Source organism: Pseudochaenichthys georgianus, chromosome 20 (assembly GCF_902827115.2).
Source record: "Pseudochaenichthys georgianus chromosome 20, fPseGeo1.2, whole genome shotgun sequence".
Taxonomy (NCBI): domain Eukaryota; kingdom Metazoa; phylum Chordata; class Actinopteri; order Perciformes; family Channichthyidae; genus Pseudochaenichthys; species Pseudochaenichthys georgianus.
The window spans coordinates 9,825,569-9,848,343 of NC_047522.1; the positions used below are offsets into that span (position 1 = coordinate 9,825,569).

At 40.5% G+C, this 22,775-nt stretch overlaps 1 protein-coding gene across 1 annotated transcript in view; it reads left to right on the forward strand.

Annotated features, from left to right (window-relative positions):
- The window catches only part of LOC117465524 (collagen alpha-1(XXI) chain), a 72,274-nt gene that overhangs the window by 29,075 nt on the left and 20,424 nt on the right, over window positions 1-22,775 (forward strand). The window contains exons 20-26 of the mRNA XM_034108363.1: window positions 6,373-6,417; window positions 6,522-6,575; window positions 9,628-9,681; window positions 12,645-12,698; window positions 14,454-14,525; window positions 16,091-16,126; window positions 17,251-17,295. Of these exons, the coding sequence (XP_033964254.1) occupies window positions 6,373-6,417; window positions 6,522-6,575; window positions 9,628-9,681; window positions 12,645-12,698; window positions 14,454-14,525; window positions 16,091-16,126; window positions 17,251-17,295 (360 nt within the window). The remainder of the gene's footprint in view (window positions 1-6,372; window positions 6,418-6,521; window positions 6,576-9,627; window positions 9,682-12,644; window positions 12,699-14,453; window positions 14,526-16,090; window positions 16,127-17,250; window positions 17,296-22,775) is intronic.

The window sequence follows — 22,775 nt, forward strand, 5'->3', positions numbered from 1 at the left end:
ACCAAAACCTCCCTTCCTATCATGCTAATATTTAAATGGAACACTGTAAAACAAAAACTGTAAAGCCCGATTTTTAATTCACCACATTGTCCAACATGTAATCGCCTTGTAACATACACTGCATTAAACTGTATTTATGTCAGTTTCAGTGTGTTTGAGTATCACACCATATGTATGTGGTCACAACTGCATCCCTGAATGGAGTGATTCTAAACATTTCGGAACAAACTTTAAAAAATACAATAATTCTATGGATGGTTTGCCTCTACTTGATTGGTTAAAACTCATGTCTTCAAGTGTCAAAGGGTGTCCGGAGACATATAATGGCTATGTGTACAATATGGACTTTAGCAGGAGTTATATACAAATCCAAAACGTTCTAGAAACTGAGCATCCGTAAGCCTCTTCTCTTTGTGCAAAGCTAACTTGTCCCGGCCCTGTTTTTGTCCCTAATGCTCAGAGATGATATATCAATAAATGACAGCGATAAGCTTTTTCATCCTTCAGTGTGCCAAGCTGAGGAAAGAACACTGCAGCAATTTAAATACAAGAGTCCCAGTACACACCTGTCTTGGCCAGATCACCTCAATCTGTTTTTTTCTATCATACACATTTTCAGTGAGCAAACAAGGTATTTTGGATTGTAGCTTGGAGGTGTCACATTATACAAGGACATTGATATTGAATGGATGATCTGATTTTGGATTAGACGTCAAAGAGGTGTATTTATTGGAATGTCAGTCTAAAGCAGGGGTGGCAAACTCATTTCAGTTAACGGGCCACATACTGCCCACTTTGATCTAAAGTGGGCCGGACCAGTAAAATCATAGCATAATAACCCACAGGCCCTACATAACGACAATATTTCTGTTTAAGTGCAAATAAGTAGGCTCCAAGTACATTCGGAAAATGTCCACATGTAATGAGACGCAAAACTTTATGAACAAACTGACATTTATTAAGACAAACAAGTGCAATTTCAAGTGCTACACACATGTTCTTTACAACGGATCACAGTTTCCACCTGAACTGACTCACCACAAAATACAAATAAAAACGTGGGAGCTATTAAGTGAGGAGTTTGAGTTACCCCCTTGCCTTGAAGATATAACATTTCTATATTAAAAAGAAGTTGGGGCAGTGCAGCCACAGTGTCACATCAAATCAAACTATTGTTTGCCTAATGCAGCTGCTGAATGCTGATTGACATTATAATACACAATGTTCTATGACAGAATAATATAACATTTTCAAATATTTCAGTAGGTTCTTATTTTTACGTCACTGATTAATTTGCTCCTGAAACTTGACATCTTTTAGCCCTCACAAGGGCATCAATATCAGGCTTCACATCCTGACTAGCAGCCAATTTAATTATTTCATTCAGGCACTTGTGTGTGAGTCTTGAACGCAGCTTTGTTTTAGTAATGTTCATTACAGAGAAAACCTGTTCACAAAGGTAGGTGGTCCCAAACATGCTCAAAACGTTTGCTGCCAGGGCTGTCAATTTGGGGTATCCTGGCAAAAGATACCGATAACATGTGTCCAAGTCCGATGAGGCAAATTTGTCCTTTAAATCCTGATCACATTGTAAGTCGATTATCTCAAGTTGTATGTCGACGGGCAGATCCGCAGCCTTAACTGCAAATGGCGAGCGAAAAACTGCAAACTCTGTCTCAAGCTCACCAAAGACCTGAAACCGCCGCTCAAACTCCCGCAGCAATTCCGTAATTTTGTCTTTGTACCGTCTCATGTCAGCAGTAACTCCGGTCAGCACATTTCTTAGATGAGGGAAATGATCAGGGTCACCACTTGACAGCTGTGTCTCCCACAAAGCCAGCTTCAACTTAAATGCGCGTATGCGGTCATAATATTCTGTGACAACTTTTTTGCGACCTTGCATCGTTATGTTCAGATTATTCAACTGCTCTGAAATATCCACCATAAATGGAAGGTCCTGCAGCCATTCCGTTTTTTTTTAATTCATGCACCGGCTTACCCTTTTTCTCCATGAACTGTCCAATTTCCTGGCGTAGATCAGAAAAACGCTTCAGCACGGCACCTCGGCTCAACCACCTTACTTCAGTATGATATTGTAGGCTACAGGTGATGTCTTTATCACTGAGGAGGCTGTCGAACTGACGGTGATTCAGCACTCTGGCTCGGATGAAATTAACAGTTTGGACAACCACTTTCATGACGTGATACATTTTTAACGACTTGCAACACAATGCCTCCTGATGCAAAATACAGTGGAATGTCCAAAAACGATTTGCTGCTTGTACTTTCTCCCTGAATTTCGTTGGCAACACCTGCTTTTTTCCCGATCATTGATGGTGCGCCGTCTGTAGCCAGACTGACAGCACGGGTCCAGTCCACTCCGACCCTGTCCAGTGCTTCAACGAGAGCGCTAAAAATGTCATCCGCTTTAGGTGTGTCTGTCATAAGAACCAACTCACGGAACTCTTTGGTGACCGTCAAAGTCTCATCAACACCACGAATGAATATGGCCAGTTGAGCAACATCTGTAATGTCAGTGCTCTCATCAATTGCAACTGAAAATGCTACGAATGACTTGACTTTTGTTTTTTTCTGGCTATCCAAATCTGCTGAAAGATCGGCAATTCTATCCTTCACTGTATTCCTCGTTAGACTAATGTTGGCAAAAGCCTGTACCTTCTCAGGACACACGATTTCTGCAGCCTTCAGCATGCATGTTTTCACAAACTTACCCTCAGAGTATGGCTTTGAGGCTGATGCTATTTCGTTAGCGATGAGATAGCTGGCTTTCACGGCTGCGTCACTTATATCTCGGCTCCGGGTAAAAACGGCCTGTTGTTTCTTTAGACCTGATAGCAGGTCATTTATATTTTCTTTTCTCCGTTGTCCTTGCAAGCAGTCGTATTTCTCTCCATGGTGAGTCTCATAATGGCGGCGAATATTATATTCTTTGGGCACAGCAACTTGCTGCGAACACACCAAGCATACAGGTTTTCCATTTACCTCTGTAAAAAAATAGGATGCGGTCCATTTTCCTTGGAAAACTCGGCACTCCGTGTCCACTTTCTCTTTTTTGACAGAGACATTTGGGGATGAGGGTGTCAGAGGTTATTGACTGCAATCACTACTCTTACTCATCACTTGTTTTACAGTCTGGCTGCGCTCTCACTGGTACCGGTGTGGTAGTGCGCCCACTAGTGGAAGGATTCAAAATAGCAGTTTTTTCCCTCCTCTCATAGCCTACTTAGCAAAGTCCTTCAGCTCCGTGGGCCAAGCTGGAATGCCTCCCGGGCCGGATCCGGCCCGCGGGCCGTATGTTTGCCATCCCTGGTCTAAAGGCTCAGGCACCTCAGCATTTAAAACAGTTGCTGTGTTCAAAAGCACTTCCTTTTTCATTCAATCCTTTGAGTAAGACACTTAATTAATTATATCTGGGTGTTTTTAAGGGCACCATTTAGCCTTAACATTTCACACAGAGAATTCAGACACTAAAATAAAATGCTGTACAGTTAAAAACGTGCAGTAGATAATCGAAAGGGGTTGACTTAATTGGATTGTCTAGATCAGCACTGAAAAGACAGTTTGAAATTGGTAATTTATACAAATTCAGGACAAAGTTCACATTTGACAAACTAATGTTCTACATGTTCTCTTCTTTGAGCAAACCAACAATTTGGGTGAAAATGAATAGATATCTGAAAATGTAAGAAGGATCAATTTGGCACACAATCATTATTGTCTCTACACGCCGAACATGCGTGGGGCCTCATCTTGCGGGGGGTGCCTCATCTTATGCGCAAATGCCGCGCAATTCATCTTACAGTGTATCCGCAAATGTAGCGCAACTACAGTATGCCCGCCACAGTTTCCCCGCGCTCGCGACAGGAGCGACGACTTGGGTACAGCCGGGGGCCTCATCACACACTTTTGCGAGGGGCCAGCCCTGGCCAACACATGTTATGCTTTGAAAAAACAAGTTTATATAAAGTCCTCATTGCGAAAAACATCATGTTCTTTTCTTCATTATGTAATGCCTGGCTACATTAGCTTAGTTGCTAACCATAATGTAAGTTAAAACAGTTCATTTTTATATCAACTGATGGGTTGAATAAAAAAAGTCCAATATGCATTCCACTAAATGCTGTGAGCTTGGTTTGGGATCTTTGGAATTGTTTTAGACTTCATGACATTTTTTATTACTGTTTATACTTTTACATCAGTCCAGAACTGATTAGTGGTTGTTGTTTAAACCAAAGGGTTTGCCTCTCCACTTCTCTGGCCTCACGTGTCGTCCGTTTGCTTTTCTGAGTCATATATCCAAATCCATCCAAAGACTTGCGGGTATGCTGACAAGAGATGGATGAGTAAGACGAATGTTATGATGCAGGGCCCACTTTACTCTAATGTGTTCTTGAATTATTTGTTATCCCCCTGATCGGTGCAAATGCGTTCAACCAAAAAACTAATGCGTCTCATATTTCATATATCACCTGGAGACCGTCTCCTTGATACCTAAAATGCCCCAGAACTTGAATCAGTGTTATTAGTTTAGTTTTAATCGCAGTGAATAAACCCTGGAATCTGATAATAATTCCACATTAACTTCCTCCACTATCTGACAAACCATTTGGATTAATTCAGAATAGTCTTTTTGCTTTTCTCACTTTGAAATGTGACACCATGTCAGGCAGACTCATAGAGGAAGAACGAGAGTACACATGAAGTCTTCTTGATGAAAAAGCCCCGATATTGTCATTGAAGTAAAGCCACTGTGTCAGAACCCACTGATATTCGGATCTATCAGACTTTTTTTTAAAGCCAGAGGATTATACTTAATGTATTTTATCACACATACACACACAGGAAGCTTATCTGTAGTGGAATCATCAGTGCAGGTTCACAAAGTCTGAATCAAAAGGACTTTGATCCTCCAGCATGAGCCATTTGTATTAGCATGACAGGTAGGGAGTCTTAAACAGAGCCACTTTTCTAAAGCCTTTAACTATTCCTAGATCATAGTCTACCATCTGTTTGATATTCCATTACATGACAGGATAAAGCCTAAGTAACCCCTATTCATATTAACTTAAATGCACTTATATCAGTACCATTGCCTAGAGTGGAGATCTACTTGCCAAGTCACACAAATAGTTACTTTTACATTGATGAACATATTTGATAATTCCATCAATCTGTTTGAGTAGGATTTTGAATTTGAAAAGAAAATAAATTAATAGGAAAACAAGAAATTAGAAAAAATGCAAAAAGGGATTTAGTTAAATTAATATATTATGGAACCTGCTTTGCATCCATTATATCTTGCAGTAAAAAAAAACACACTTTATGTTTCAATGCAAATAGTGTAATATCTGTCGTCCAGCCTAGTTTTACAGCTCTAAGTTCCTTTTTGTTTTCACAAGTGTGTAACCTCTGACATTTCTTAAAAAGGGGAATGTGCATAGAAATTGTGAGTTTGCTGGAAAACCTTACAATTACATGAATTGATTATTGAAATCAGTTCAACAAGCAGAACATTGAGATATTATCACCTAACTAAGTTGATTGCCAAATGTGTTAGAAAACTGTTTCCTATTTACAAATCATAGCAGATGCAAAACAACATGGTAGTCATTTGCAGTCGTTATTCCAGCAACATGGAGAATTATATGTCCAACAAGTCCAAAAGTGAGTCCCGAGGGAAATATCTGTCTCTTTAGCGGCTAAATGTTCACCAGCTTGTCTCTAACTGTGTCAGTCTGCTATTTGATGTTGGACAGGTACTGTAAAGTGGATTTAACAGCTGCAGTCAGAAATGACTTTAATTAGAGAATGACAGCTTATGTTTTAATTTAGCTGTTTACAAAGCAATCTCCATTCAAGGTCTACTTACTCTCTTGCTATTTAACATTCAAAGTGGCTTTTTTTTGGTTGCTTTTTTTTGGGTTTCTCTTCTGTAGTGTGTTATATAGGTTTGTGTGCATGTAAATGATCTGCTAAGGCTAAAATCACAAAGTGTACTCATGACCACACCTCCCACACTGAAACACCTATTGTTGAACTCCTTTGTTTACTTCCGTAACATAGTGACATTACTATGAGACACTTGCACTTCTTATTCTTATTTTATGACTGAAATGGATGAGAAGACCAATAAAGTCATATCTTATATGGTTGAACATTTCAGAACAAGGTAGGTGTAACAGTGAATAGACTTAGACGTAAACACACAATGCCATAGAGACCTCCTAATGTTTTCTTTGTGCTGTCACTTTTGCATTTCAATAAAATAGGTTGCATAAATTATATAACATTTATCGACTGTGTATGAAACTCGATGTGAAGTCATGTGAACCATAACTTTGTTGTTCACAGGGTGTTCAGGGACCTCCTGGTGAAGTGGGCCTAAAAGGACTACAGGTAAAATGTGACCTTGTAGTCACTTTTCAGAACCCTTGGAAACGTAAAATACACTTCCATCAGTTCTTTATTTTCTGTGTTCTGTTCTTGAATGTCTTTTTTAGGGAGAAGGAGGCTTGCCCGGGCCAAGAGGGCCACCAGGAATTAACGGGACAATGGTTTGTACAACTTCATCACTCTTTCAGTTGTCTTCAACATGCTGAAATTATTCAATAAAGATGATTCACACGATTGATACCTCGTTGTTTCAGCAAAAACTATGGCTGGAGGTGTTATTGTCAGGTTTCCACAACTTTAGGGACAGCATGTACCTCCATCAAACAAAGAGCTTTTCAGGTCATCTAGCAGCGTCTGAAACCCTCTTTCTGAATGACGACAGTACATTTCTGAAATAGAAAATGAGTCCACTTAACACAGAAATTGGCAATTTGTGAAAATCAGGCAGGGGTTGCAATTTTCTTTCAACCCTCTATCTTAAAATGATTTCACTCCGCTACTTCCCTCAAATTTGCAATCTAATGTACACTACGAACGTCTTCTAACAAAGACTGTAAGAAAGGGTTTGCAATGACCTCAATTTGCACAATTGTCTGTTAACTACTTAAAGGATGCAAGCAAGAACCAGGCAGAATACTTATAGACGTACCTGACATGTGACCATTTAGAAATAAACATGCCCTTCGACGTGATCAATGCCTAGTTTGTTGGAAGCACATTGAGGCCTTTTTATTTACACACATTTCTCTAAGTATCGTCCCAAGCAACCATAGACTTGGCAATGACAATTACTGCAGGACATAGGGAATAAGGCATCCCAAATGGAGAGTAAACAAGTAGAAAATACCCTTGCCAAAGACATTGTTTAATAATTGAAGGTTATTGACCTTTGCCCCATTTGGAAGATGAAGGATTGACACATTTAACATTGTCCAAAGGGCCCATACAGTGATCCTATATATACTGTATAATGGATCATTACACTGGTATTACTTCCAGTCCATGCCTACTTGGGCCAATTGAATCCTAACGGGATCCACTAATGTAAATCACATTCTCACCATCTTTCACATGTGTCTTTGAAAAAATACATTATTATCTCCCAGACTACAATTCACATTACTGTCTCTGCAGTGAGCTCATAATGAGATCATTAATTTTGCCCAGGCACCATATGAGTCCGTTTGATTTACTTAGCAATGCCATTAAGGTAGTGAGTGGCTGTTAATTTAGAAACCTAAATCAGTGTGTGTTGGTTTACGGCTGAACACACAGTCAGGGCACCCCCCTCTGGTAAACAAGATTACACACGACCAGATGCAATTAAAGCAGAGCATAGTGAATACACAGAACTCCATGGTGGTTTAGCTCTGCCACCCCCTTGTGGTCAAAGGGAGACAGTACAGATATAGAGAGGGAAGAGTTCATCGAGTGAACACTGAATCGCATGGAATTTAAAACGCATAAGAAAAGACACATTTCCAACGTGGAAACCTATTTTAGATGGCTTTTGAAAAAACTAGATTTTTAATGTACTTTATTTGTCATCATCTATTAATCAATTAAAATGGATTTATAAAAGATTATATTTATTCTATCTATCTGCATTTGGCGTGTACTTTACCACACTTATGTGTTGATAAATATTTGAAATTTGGTGTAGCCTGCTGCACTTTGTTTCAACCACAAGCTTCATCTATTAGTCTTCATCTTCCTCTTTCTATTTCTGTCAGTAGAACAGCACACAGCTCTGACGTAACGCCTCCAGTGGGTTTGACTTATCTGACACACACACACACACACACACACACACACACACACACACACACACACACACACACACACACACACACACACACACACACACACACACACACACACACACACACACACACACACACACACACACACACACACACACACACACACACACACACACACACACACACACACACACTCAGAAGGAGGAAGTAGGGCAAGCCTCCCGCTGTATCCAAGCAACTACATATAATAACTATACATAGACGTCAACATATTTGTCAGTTGACCCTGCCAACACCAATCAAATGTGGCATTTCCAGTGTGCATACTGCTGGTTTAGCTCCTTATTAATCAATAGAAAAATAAATGGAATGATTCTTGTTTCTTGAAATTGTGTATCATGTTTCTATATTGTCACAATCACTGTTTCAGCAGCACACTATCACATTTAATATTGGCTTGTGTTAATCTCTTACAAACTGAAAGGGCAAACATGTGGAGATGCACATGTCAACATGAATCATTCAAACCCTTAAGCTTTGAAATCGTTCATTTCCTATTTGTGAAACTGTGTCATGAATGATCATATTATTATGAAGATATGGGTTCCACACACTAGATGAATGCTCCCAAAAAATACTCAACATGGGAACAAGGTCTAAATAGATCGGATTCAACCCAGATGTGAATCCCATCAATTATGTCAACATGTCCTTAAATTATCTTCAAAATATACAACCTCAAAGTCCATATCAATCCAATAAGTTACATTTATTATCAATCAATGGGATACCACAAAGGAACATGACCGTAATCACCAAATATACATTTTGTGCAATCATATTGAAGGAATGATAAACATGTTCATTATTATGGTTTGCCTTTTTATTAAAATGAGGCTCAAATGCCCTTGCAGTCAATCAGTATATGTATTTGTGTGTGCGTGTTTGTGCCTGTGTGTCTGTGTGTGTGTCTGTGTGTGTGTGACTCTTAAGAAGGCTACTGGGAATATAGGGCTATTGATATAGCAGAAGGCTTTGTTGAAAATGCAAACTGGTGTGTGTTTGTATGGGCGTGCATAGGATTGTATGCGATTGTATGTGTCTGTGTGTGTGTTGGTGTCAGTGTGTGTATGTGTGTGTTGGTGTCAGTGTGTGTGTGTGTGTGTGTGTGTGTGTGTGTGTGTGTGTGTGTGTGTGTGTGTGTGTGTGTGTGTGTGTGTGTGTGTGTGTATGTGTGTGTGTGTGTGTGTGTGTGTGTGTGAGTGGACCTGAGCCATCTCATTTCTTCCTCAGTGCCTCCTGACTAAGCCGTCACGCACTCTGTCACATTCAGCCCAAAGCAGTGTGCCTGTCTCTTTCATCTCATTCTCTCTCTCTCTCCCTCTCTTGTCACCCCCCCCTTCCCCTTCCCCTTTTCCTTCTCTCACCCCAATATGTTTTCTTCGTCCAGGGAATCCAAGGATCCCAGGGGCCGCCCGGAGAGAGTGGCCATGATGGTCCCAAGGTCTGTGTGTTGAACGTTATAATTAGTTATTATGCTAATGGCCTGCTTCTCCCAAGACGCTCGGCTATTCTCAGTCTGTTCTACGGCTGTACCCTCCCTCCCTGTTCCGTTGATGTTCCCGTAGAGAAAACTGCATTTTGCTGAGAGGGAGGCAAGTTGTTTAGAATCAAATTGAAGGTGTTCTTGCTGAATATGTGATTCATTCCATTCTGCCAAGGACAGTTCATTGGAACTGTCGTGGTGTTTTGTATTTCTCCCCTTCAAAGTGCATCTTTTAAAAATGTATGCCAGTGAGGACTTTCAATAGGTTGCTTAATAAGGGGGCTTGAAGGGGTACTCTAGTGATTTTATTATTGCATTACATCAAGTTAGGGGATTTGCATGAAACAAATGATAATCAGAATTGTCCAAATCAAAGCAACAGACCCAAAATGCTGCAAAAATTACAAGTAACCTAACCTTTATCGGTAAAATGGAGTGCCCTGTTTTGAAAGCACAAGAGGCCTTTTTCATATTTCCATGACCTAGAAAGGCACATTTCATGTCCCCCTGGACTTTGTATACTCAGTGCAACATGCAGGACACAAAGATGGGAAGAGAGTGAGTGAAGGATGGGAGTTTCATGCAAATACAGGTGAATCTTTGGAAACTACTAATTTAATCAGTCAGTAAGCACACAAACATTGATATACACACTACATAAATAAACACTTCTAATAATATACACATCCTGACACCTGGGGGGTATACTACGAAGCAGGATTTTCGCTTAGCCGGCTAAATTCAGGGAAAACTCCGGCTTTCCGGTCATCCGAAGCTGGTTCTCTTTTTAGCAGGCTAGATCTCCATGGTAATATGCTAAGCAGCTAACCTGGTCGGGACCAGGTTAGGTTGCAGGCTAAGAGCTCAACTCAGTGAAAGCACCGCCTGCTGACCAATCAGAGCTCAGTGTGCGGAGTTTAAAGCGATCAAGTCATATTACAGGAGAAAGGAAATACAGAAAAGCTGCCGTCGCAGGAAAGACGGCCGGCAAAAATCACCGACTGTGTGAACGTGAACATCAATAGAATATCACCTCCCATCTTCAGAGCAATCTGACTATTATAACATTAGCGTTAAGAAAGCTTACTTAAATATTTGCCACACCATAAGTAACCGGATCAGAGTACATTAAGTACAGTTCGTGGCATATCACTTAATAATGTATCACATATCTCCTGATCTGAGTCAGCTGAGCCGTATCTGGCCGTGCAACACTCACAGTGTCACATACTGTATGCAGAAGTATTATTTTAAGCAACACATTAAGTTGACGAAACACTCGAGACAAATGCAATTAAAGTCAGATCGTGTTTTAGACGCGCAGTGATATCATAAACCTGTTAATGTACGCATTCAAACACTTTTTCTTTTGCCAGCTGTATTCACCTTGCAGGTGCAGCTCTGTGGCTTTGATCCTGGATACAGTGTTTAAGTAATGGATGTTTAAAGTTTAACTTCTTCATATTTGACTAGTATTAAAGTTCACTTTTCATTCAGGAAGTATGACGCTGCGCTGTCAGTGCGCTTCTCCATGTTTGTGAATGGTCGAATGCTCCAGATACCACCCCTTTCATGTGAACGCGCACCTAACTAGATAGGACACGGCTGGCTTGAGCGATCCACTTGATAACCAGCGTCGTAGTACAGTTTAGCGAGAGCGCGTATGTTTTGGATTAGGCCAACCGGCTAACTCAAACATATCCAGGTTAGGTTGAACCAGCTTCGTAGTATAGGCCCCTGGATGGGAACTTCCCTGTCAGCTGATAAATCCCCACAGAAGTCGGCAGGCTGATTTCAATCTGTCGCAAATAATTGCAGAAAATATAGCATCAACTTCTGTTCTTCTGGAAACATCAGACGGGTTTGGTATTTGTTTTGTTCCTGGTTTACCTTAGTTATCCTCAGAAAGTGGACACACAGTTCCCTTGTTACTCTTTCTACACATTCAAAGACACAAGATTATACATCATCAGGATTTTAATACATACAAATGTGGCCTTTTTTTACACCCTTAATTATGAATGTAATAAATTGGATAGCTACTTCAACAACGATCTAATGAAGAACTGTTGTTACCAGATTATTAGACTTTTGCTGAACATTGGCTGCATTACACACAATTGCACTTTTCATTTACTACTTTAAATCTGTGATAAAACCACCAAAAAGTATCCTTCACATTAAATAACATACTGTAACAGAAATACTTATAGTACTGTATAAGGAGCTTATAAAAAGGTAAATCCACCCAGCAGTAAGTAGCCTTTACATATATAATCCTCCTTCTTTTTTGACAGCTTACATGCTAATGTGTCAGTAATAATAGCCGATGATGCAAATATGATAATACATTGATCTGAATAGGGCCACTTTTATTCCGTGACACTTTAATACTTTTACTGAGACTTCTGTTATTATACTCACATGAAAGAGAAAGGACACAGTATTTTCACATTATGAAATTTCTACTTCTTCTAAAATTATTCTTCCATCAACATCAAAATTCCACCAATGTAAAAGGTAGCAAAGTCAATATCATCGCCTAATCAACACTTTTAGTTTTAATACTCAGTAAAACTTTCTCTTCTAAATTAAAGCTTTCTCGTAATGCACCACAGCTGTTAGTAAGGGTTTAGACCAATCATGTGACTAGGTGAGAGGATAATGATTGATCACCACACATTGTGATTTATATTCCACTGCCAAAAACCTTGTGTCCATGCTTTGCTGAAACCACACTTTGATATGCTTCTACTGACCTGTGTGTGCTGGTCTTTAGATTTATATGGTTCAAAATAGTCCTACAAATTTAGTTAAGTATTAGATTTGGTAATAATTGTTGTCAAGCTTATGCCCTCAGAAGAATTTCCAGACAAGTGTGTTGTGTTTTACGTGTGTGCGTGTGTTTGTGCTTTATTTAGGGGAAGTGTGGAGATCCAGGTGTCATTGGTCCTGTTGGTCCACCAGGCCAGCAGGTGAGTGGAGCAACAGATTTTTGGCCAGATGAAATTGTTTCCTTTAACCTCTTTCTTCACAGCTTTCCAACACTGCATCATTTCCTCCTCCTGTATCGCTTTTTTAATTTATTCTCACATTAGATAATTACAGACATTGTAGGGGGGAATGGCTCGCTAAGTGGAAAATCTACCTACAGACATCTGTTAAAAGCACTGATTAACACATATCTAATTTGTTAAATCTTTACAAAAACTACATTTGTTGTGTTACGTATTGGGTTATGTGCTGTAACTATTTCTTGAGGGACAACAGTGTATGTGCCCATCGAGCATTTCTGGGCAGCCCCTTCGGCTGTAGGGTGGGCTGCCAGATACATTTTCTGAGCACATGCTTTGGTTATGGTCTCTGTACAGGCATGACGTTTCCAAACCTGGCAACCTCAACAACTAAACAATGGTTTTATCATTTAACTTTCCACAAAGCCAAACTGTGCCCCTGTCTCTGGTCATTATGCAAAGCTAATTACATCTGGGTCTGACTCCATAGCTGCAGATGAGTGATTTAAGTCTTCTGATCTGTCTTGAAATTAAGTTTAAAGAGAAAACTGACACTTTTGCCAACCTCAAACGATGTCCCCCTTTTTTTTGGGCTTCATATTGAGCCCTCATCATTTCCCCCTGAGGTTGTACCATGTGGTTGCCAGAATTGCATAGCAGAAGCAGGTATCTAAATGTCGGTGATGTCATTATTCTTCAGCCATTTAATTGTGCAATTAACACATTAAAGCAAGTCTATTGCCACTAATGTTGTCACAAAATGCTAAAATATTCAGGACCTGAGATGTGGCCTTAAGTTTATCTTCTATACTGCACTGGAACCTCTTCATATAGCATCTGCTTTCCCTCGAAAGACACATAAGACCCTCTGGATTCACTCCAAACCAATGGCTCAGATGTAGAGAGCAGCAGGTTTTTATTTCCCTCTCCTGCGGTGTCCCTCATTGTTTTACTCTTTGACTCTCCCCATATGGTCTCTGCTACAGTTGTCTGTCCTTTAGCCTCCCCTTGCCAAAAGCATGCAAAAATAAATGCACCTCTATTCCCCAGTCCCAGTAAGTTCCTACTACAGTGAGCTTTTGAAAATTCAACATGGCGGTCGGATTAGTGAGGGCACTACTGATTCCTCCCTGAGGGATCAGTGTGACAGCTTTTGCCTTTTCTCTTAAACCAACATCATTCTCCTTCTGTTTCCTCTCAACCTGCTAGACAGTTCTTATCCCAACAGCCTGAAATTTGGATCTTGCTGACAAGTAACAGCTATTCTTTGTTTGTTCAGTGACATGTTTTTAAAGCAATTATGCCCATAAATGTCAACCATTGTGAGAATCTGAGTCTTTCTTTTGTGCTACTGAATTGCAGGTAAACTACATTCTTTTGAAAGTGGATCATCAAGCATTTATTAATTTTAGGAAATGAGTACTGAGTCGTTAGTAAAGAGGAGCTTGAAAATCTTTAAATCAAACATCTTTAAAACCCATATTTAACCAGGGAATTTGTCACAGGGGATATAATCAAAAACGTTCTTATACATAAACAAACACACCTAGAAAACTCTCAAGTTTTCTGCTCCCTTGATGGATTTTGAAACAAAGACAGGCAATTGTTTTCAATCTATTTTGAAATAAATGGCCAGTTTGAGGAATGTCAAGACATATGAACCTCACGACTGCGAGCCATTGATTTTAAGACATCGATAATCTTTGACCTTTCCAGGGCTCAACAGCAGACTCGGGATTACCAGGTCTGCCGGGTGCCATGGGGCTGCCGGGGTTCAAAGGTCACAAGGTGAGAGTCAATTCATATAATAACATTTATTCAGTGAGAAATGTATTAGCTATACCGGATATCTCATGGTATTCAATGACACAGCTCTGCCATAAATAACTCCTTTTCGAGGTTTATAATGTTGAGGTTTTGTTAGCATTGTCAGGAATGGGTAAAATGTATTACTAAGGTTTCAAATCAAATCAAGTTTTATTTATATAGCACATTTATAAACGATTTTTGGTCGAGCCAAAGTGCTGTACATATAATAATAATAGCCTACAGTAGAGACACTTTACAGCCAATACAACAGCACAGATTGTTCAGAATATCAGTAGGAGAAAAACGACACCCTCTATTCTTAGACCCTCACATCGTACAAGGAAAAACTTCCAGAGAAAACCCACAGTTTAAGTGGAAAAAATGGGAGAAACCTCAGGGAGAGCAACAGAGGAGGGATCCCTCTCCCAGGACGGACAGACGTGCAATAGATGCTGTGTGTAAATCGAAGAGATAATACATTTTACAGCATATAGACCGAATTTTAGGAAATGCATGTGTCTGTAATAAGAAGATGAATCCACGAGGATGTCAGCTACAATCCTGTGGAAGCCATCAGGGAAGCAGCATGACGAGACCCAAGGCAGGACCGCAGAGACAGGTTCAGCCACGACCGGAAGTCCACGACTTAATCCAGAACTCAGGATAGAGGATCCAAGACACAGGACTACAGCAAGAGGATCAGCCTCGACTCCGGATCCCGGCGTAGATATAGATACAAAACAAGAAAAAAGATTTGGCTGGGTTAATCGGAACAAGAGAATACACAGACACAGACAGAGAGGGAACAGGTCATTGGATAAAAGTTATTCTTGATAACCCTCTAGAAAGATCTCATGAACTTCCCCACTCAATCTATCAAGACCCGAGCAGTTCTATTAAATATAGATAAGAAACAGAGATAGGGAGTACAACAGGTTTTAGTATGTAGAGCTGTTGTACTGGACTAAATTACATTGTAAATTATATACATAAGGGAGCCGAATGTTAGAGACACAACTCAATGCTAAATATACCGTTTAATTGACAGAGTAAAAAAAACATTTATAAGCATCGTAAAAGTAAACTTTATGGCACAACAGATGACGTGGTTTGTATGAGATTGTACAGGTGTACCCAATAAAGTGGCCACTGAGTGTACACTTTATACATGATTTATAGCTTTAGCTGTCGGGAGTACATGTACACGCTGTACTGTCAAAATGTTGACAACTCAACATAATACTTGTTTATGTATTATTCATTTTTTGCTTAGATGACATGATTCATTTTAATGGTGTTAAAGGTTGTCCTTCACACTTCAGAAAAATAACGCCCAGGCTCATAAATACAATACATTAATCCAGATCAGTATGATTCACATGCTAGGTTTTGTTTTCTCTATGCTGTCAATAGGACACTGATGCTATTTTTCTTCTTTAATTCCTCGAACAGCATGATATTTTTTGGATCTTACTGCCAGTGTCAAAACAAAACAATGATATTATTGTAAGTTGTACATATTCTCATGTTCAGTGTATTTTTAGGGGGAGAGAGGAGATACTGCCACGAAAGGATGCCAGGTATTTCTTATTTACACTTCTACTAGAAAGCCATATGCACATGTTCATTTTTCAGTCCTGTATCAAAAACATTTAATATGTCTGAAGCAGAGTCTACACATACATGGGCGTTTTTGTGATGGGTTATCCTCCTTTTGTTAAAAAAGAGAGAAATCTACAATGTTGCCACAACTGTATTGTTTAAACAGTGTTGGATAGCGTAGCGGTAAGTGACCTCCTTAGCAATTATCCCCTCTTATCCTCAATATAGTAAAGGGTAACTGTAAATGTATGCGTAAACCTGTAAAAACTCCTGTTGTAAAGGTTACTATGCATTTAAACTGATGTTGCATGCAGCATGTAGTCTCATTATTGATGCCTCACAATGGAGATAACATGCACATTTTGACTTTACAAGCCAGTAACCAATCTGGCCACTGATTTACAAAAGTTACAGGAGTTTTTAAAAAGTACAGTTTTCAGTGACCTAATACACCGTTTAGGCAGTAACATTTGGATAGAGACAAATGGCATAACTTTTTATTATATGTTATTTTGTTTTCAATTAAACATCTATTGGTTACACCTGGTTTTTCACTGTCACAGCGGGATGGGGCCTATTCCAGATATCAACGCCTCAATCTCATTGCATGCACCTTATGTCACCTTGTTCTACTTCTACCTTTGTGACCAGAGCATGAGTCACAAATTGAACAATCAAAGCATGTGATGAATGCTCTGATTCAGTATAAAATGAAGGAGAGATGAAGTGTGTTACGGTTCTCCAGGAAGCAATTGGAAAGCCACACGTAAAATAGAAAGTGTGGTCTGTTAAAGGTCACTACTAGCCAATTCCTATCCCCTTGGTTTCTCTTATTGGCTGCTAGTGGTAATCATGACCTTTCCACGCACGCACGCACGCACGCACGCACGCACGCACGCACGCACGCACACACACACACACACACACAGAATGAAGACATGGACCAGCACACAGTATTACACACAGCTAAATCAACACACTCGTTTGTGCACACATTCAATCTCACCCTTGCACACATGCACACACTACATAAAGCCATACCAGCACAAATGTAAACAAACTCAAACAAACATTCAGTTAATCATGATGTATCTCTTTGCAGGGGAACTCGGGCAGAGATGGAGAACCAGGGACTCCTGGAGTACCTGTAAGTGTAGAGTCATGCCGCTTCCACTCGATGGCAGCATGGACTATGTTTCTATGGGTTTGGCAGGGTTTCTTAAATATGTGTGTGTGTGTGTTTACATTTATGAGAACCAAATGTCTCAACAAGGTCACAAGGATAAGAGGGAATTTCTTGGCCAGCCCTCACTTACAAGGAGCGAATTTGTGGTTAAAACTTGAGTTTTAATTTTGTGGAATCTGTCTGTATTTAACATCATAAATAGCCTGATACAAGTCCCCATAAAGACTTTATCACAGAATAGAAATTATCATCATAAACTCGATCAATAATAATATAGCACCTCTCTGAAAGTGATTTTACAGGGTGCTTTACAAGATTAAAATCAGACAGCAAATAAAAAACATAAAAATGCAATAAAAGTCGAAACAGAATACAGTGCAGGTAAATAGAAGAACAGAGTAATATAGTACAGGCTAAAACTGACTAAATGAGAAGGGACAAGAGAAAAAAGAGAGTATGAAACCGCACGGAAGCTCCAGAGAGTAATATAAAATCATAAAATAAAATAAAATGTGCTGTTTTCTGAAAAGTAAACTTTCAGCAGGGACACAGAATTAGATAAATGACTAAGCCGAGCTAATCTCTTTAGGGAAGTTGTTCCAGAGTCTCAGGGCCCTCATGGCACCGCCCGCCTTCGGTCTTTAGATTCATCCTCAGAACAACCGTGAGGATCATAGAGTCACGGTTTAGAGTCTTGGCAACAGTGAAAAGGACCCGATGACAGAAGCTCAGACAGGGAAGGCTGAATTACAGGTGTTTAACATAAAATCAATAATCAGTTTACACTTACAGGTAGCAATTTCAAGGCATTCTGAAACAGGCAAACATATCTGACAATGGGAAGGCATAAGCACATATCAGAGACTGGCAGCAGTTGTCACTGGCAAATTTTTCAATAAAGGAATTGCCAATTTACTTTGCAGAGTAGACTGCTTCACTAAAGAGAAGGTTAGATGTTTTAAGACCGTTTGACACACAGATACCAATACATCTTGTTAATAAACTAAAGGGATGGCATGTCCAATTAGCGATTGAGCTAACACAGCTGCTATCTGATTGTGATAAATGTATTAATTGTGGCTTATAGTTAGCAAGCTAGCAAGTTCAGAGAGCTGTTTTTCACAGCATACATTCCGAATGGTCAAAAAATGAAAGAAAGTTTCATTTCATTGCATTTCAAACCTTTATTAATACAGATAAAATCCCATTGAGATCATTGATCTCTTTTCCAAGGGAGACCTGCTCAAGTAGTTCCACATGAAACATAAAAACATAAATAGAACAACAAAAGGACATCATACAGCATCATTTACAAAATTATCCACAAACAGGTACCAATAGCTTCCGATTGAGTAGCATCCAACCGAGCTTTAAAAACATTTAGTGGCACCAGATTGTTCAGTTTCCATTTAATTTGCAGACTATTCCAAGACAGAGGAGCTGCGCATCTAAAAACTGTCTTCGACAGTCCTAGCAGTTGGCACATTTAATAAAACCACAGCATTCAATCTCAGGCAGTAGCCACTTACAATTCTCCGTGAGATCAGGGAGCAGATATAAGATGGAAGTTTCCCTAACATGGCTTTGTATATAAAAATGTACCAGTGACTGAGCCTCCGTACAGTTAGTGAAAGCAAACCAGCCCTTGCATACAGGGTACAGTGATGGGTTAATGCTTTACAGTTTGTCACAAATATCAGTGCACTGTGATACGCAGCATCTAACTTGACCAGGCAATTGGCAGGTGCATTCATATAGACCAGATCCCCATAGTCCAGCACAGGTAAAGAGGTCACAGTGACTAGCCTTTTCCTGGCCTCAAGCGAGAAACAGGACTTGTTTCTGAAAAAGAACCCTAGCCTAACCCTCAGTTTTTTTAGCAGGTTATTGACATGAAGTTTAAAAGAGAGACAATCATCAAGCCAGATACCAAGGTATTTGTAACAGGCAACAACTTCAAGTTTTGTTCCTTGCGTAGTTACAATATCTAAAACAGGCTCTGGTGTATTTTTTGCTTTTGAAAAGAGCATTACCTTGGTTTTATCCACATTTAAAAGAAGCTTTAATTCAGAGAACTGAGTCTGAATAGTGTTAAAAACAGCCTGTAATTTAACAACAGCCTCCTTAATGGTGGGACCTGCACAATACATCACAGTATCATCCGCATAAAAATGTAAAGTAGCTTCATCCACATTATCACCTACACTGTTAATATATATGGAGAATAAAAGTGGTCCTAAAACAGAACCTTGTGGTACACCATTAGAAATGTTTAACCACTCAGAAGACAGTCCATCAAAATGAACACATTGGGATCTTTCAGAGAGGTAGTTCACAAACCACCCCACTGCAAGGCTGGATATGCCAATACTGAGTAGCCTCTGCTTTAAGATGCGATGATCAACGGTGTCAAACGCTTTGGAAAGGTCAATAAACAGAGCTGCACAACTCTGCTTATTATCTAAAATACTAGTAATGTCATTTACCACTTTCATTGTGGCAGTGATGGTGCTGTGTTTCTTTCTGAAGCCTGACTGATGTTTAGACAGGATGTCATTTGTACATAAAAACTCCTTTACCTGTTCACTCCCTAGGCGTTCAAGAACCTTAGCCAGAACTGACAATTTAGAGATTAGCCTATAGTTATTTAAAATAGTTGCCTCCCCTCCTTTCAGTAAAGGCAAGACATAAGCAGACTTCCGTACTTTTGGAATTGTATTTGTGCTGAGGGAGAGGTTAAAAAGAGAAGTAAGAGGTGGAGCAATACAATCTGCAGCTATCTTTAAAAAGAAAGGTTCTAAGTTGTCCGGGCCAGCCGGTTTCCTAGGATCTAGCTTAGATAAGGCTTCATGAACAACATTGACAGTAAAAGGAGTAAAACTGAAAGGGTTTTCCAGACCACATTGTTCAGAGTCACGGATTGGGGTGTTCACAGAAGCAGAATCAAACATAGAACCGCAGGACACAAAATGCTCATTAAAGCAATTTAGCATAGTGGCCCTGTCCGATATAGAGCCAGATGCTGTGGTAAGGCACAGAGGTAGCTCATTACGGATCTCACCGGTTGATATCGATTTTATTGCTTTCCAAAATTTCCTAGGATTATTTAGGTTTTCTGTGGTAACTGACAAATGGTACTTCGACTTTGCACTTTTGACATTTGAAGTGAAGCTATTCCTTAGCTGCCTAAAACGCAGCCACTCTATCTCTGAGCCTGATTTCCTAGCCTTTGCCCAGGCCTTGTTTCTCTCATGAAGGAGACTAGACAGCTCAGCAGAAAACCAAGGATTGTCTCGTCCCTTTACTCTAAATGTACGCAGGGGTGCATGTCTATCAATGATCTCCATAAAACCAAGATAAAAATAAGACCATGCGGTTTCCATATCAGCACACAGATCGATTTTACCCCAATCAAAATCAAACAGATCATGCACAAAACCCTGCTCCACAAAATGTTTTATGTCTCTCTTGATGATAATGCGAGGTTTAACCTTTTGGACCTTAGTGTCCCTAATTGTGGCTACAACACAGTGATCGCTCAGATCATTTGCAAATACTCCCACAGATGAATATTTATGGGGAACATTAGTTAAAATGAGATCAATTAGGGAGGATTTATTAGGAGACTTAATATTTGGGCGAGTAGGACTGTCCACAATCTGAGTAACATTCAATGAGATACAAAGGTTTTTAAAATCCTCTGACACTGCAGTTAACCAGTTCCAGTTAAAATCTCCAAGTAGGACTATTTCCTTGTAGTCTAGTTGTGATAAAAGATTTGCTAGTGAAGACAAGGAGTCTTTGACAGCTGAGGGGGGTCTGTAACAACTCACTACCATGACCTGTTGACCCTTTGCCACTTCTATATTTAAGGCTAAAAATTCAAATTGCTTACTGATCGATTTGGAAACTAATGTGGTTACACTGAACTTATTCTTAACATAAATTGCAACACCACCACCTTTATTAGGCCGGTCGGTACGATACACATTAAAACCATTTAAGGCAATGTCAGAGGCCAAAATAGACTTATTTAGCCATGTTTCAGATAAGACAATGACGTCAGCGTCAGTCGATTTTGCCCAGATACGGACAAAATCTAGTTTACCTAACAGACTGCGCACATTAAAGTGGATGAAACCCAACCCAGACCTAGCTTTAAAATCAGCAGGAGTAGCGATCTGACTATTACTACTGGGCGGACCAGGGTTAGGTTGTACATTTCCTGACAGTAATAACAACAAAAACAGGCATCTTTTCCTCTTAAATGACAAACATACACTGTCATCTAATTTAGAAACACCGGAAAAGTCTGTGAGAGTGTGATTAGAGCTTAAGAAGCAGTCCTGAAGAACCATCAACGCAGGAAAATAAAAAAGACAAACATATTTTGTCGAGCAGATTGACTGTGACAAGGCAACCGGTAATTGTTTGAGCAACACATCCGAACCTTTGCAGGGGATGCCCACTGCGGGTGGCAGAACAGACCTGAATCCAGTAGTCTTCTCAGAATGACTAGAGATCTTCTCATAGTCCAAAACAGTTAACAGGCACAGTAGAATCACGATATTGGCCATTTTCCCAGACCAGCACAGCATCCGGATAGGCGTGCAAGCAGGCCCGAAATGTGGAGGCGCTCCGTTCTCGCGATATCCCCGGTGCAGAACCTCCTCAGTACAGCAGGATAGCCGAAGCAGGACCAGCTCGAGGCGTAGAGGCGCTCCGGTCTCTCCGCGATATCCCCGTGGTAAAACGTCCTCGGCACCGTAGAGCACGACAGGTAGAGCAGGTGGATACAGGCCTCAACTACAGCAGGTGTAAAGCAGGCCGCAGCCCGAACGCGAAGCCGCTCCGGTCTCTCCGTTACGCCCCCCGGGGGAAAATCTCACCAGGACAGCAGCACACGACAAGTGGAAGCAGGTCCCCGCCACAGCACAACTGGGCAGGTGGAAAAAGGGGGCTCAAGCAACAACGTGCAGCCGCTCCGTCTCCGCGACTTCCCGGGAAAAACCTCCCCACGACAGCACAGGTGCACAGGTAAACCTCCTATCCACGCCGACGGAAGAGAGGCAGCCCTGCCCCTCACTTACCACGCTCCGTGAGGCAGATGAGAAAATGTGCTCCGCTCGCGAAAATGCGCTCTGATCGACGAGTGTGTGTGTGTGTGTTTACATTTATATTAACAAGGACTCTCTTCTATCTAGTCCAGTAACATGACAGTCTGACAATAAGGCAGCATGAAAAAATACCATGACCCTGACCCCCTAAACGCACCAGGAGCGTCTGCGCTGCGTTACGGCCGTGCCGCGGCGTTCGCAAAGATCGCGGCCACTCTAGTCAATGGGTGCTATTCCACTCGAAGCGTCCCAGAAGCTCCTCGCCACAAGGAATTTCTAAAATATAGGATGAATCCTATTTTTGACGCAGCGCAGCGCGGCTCG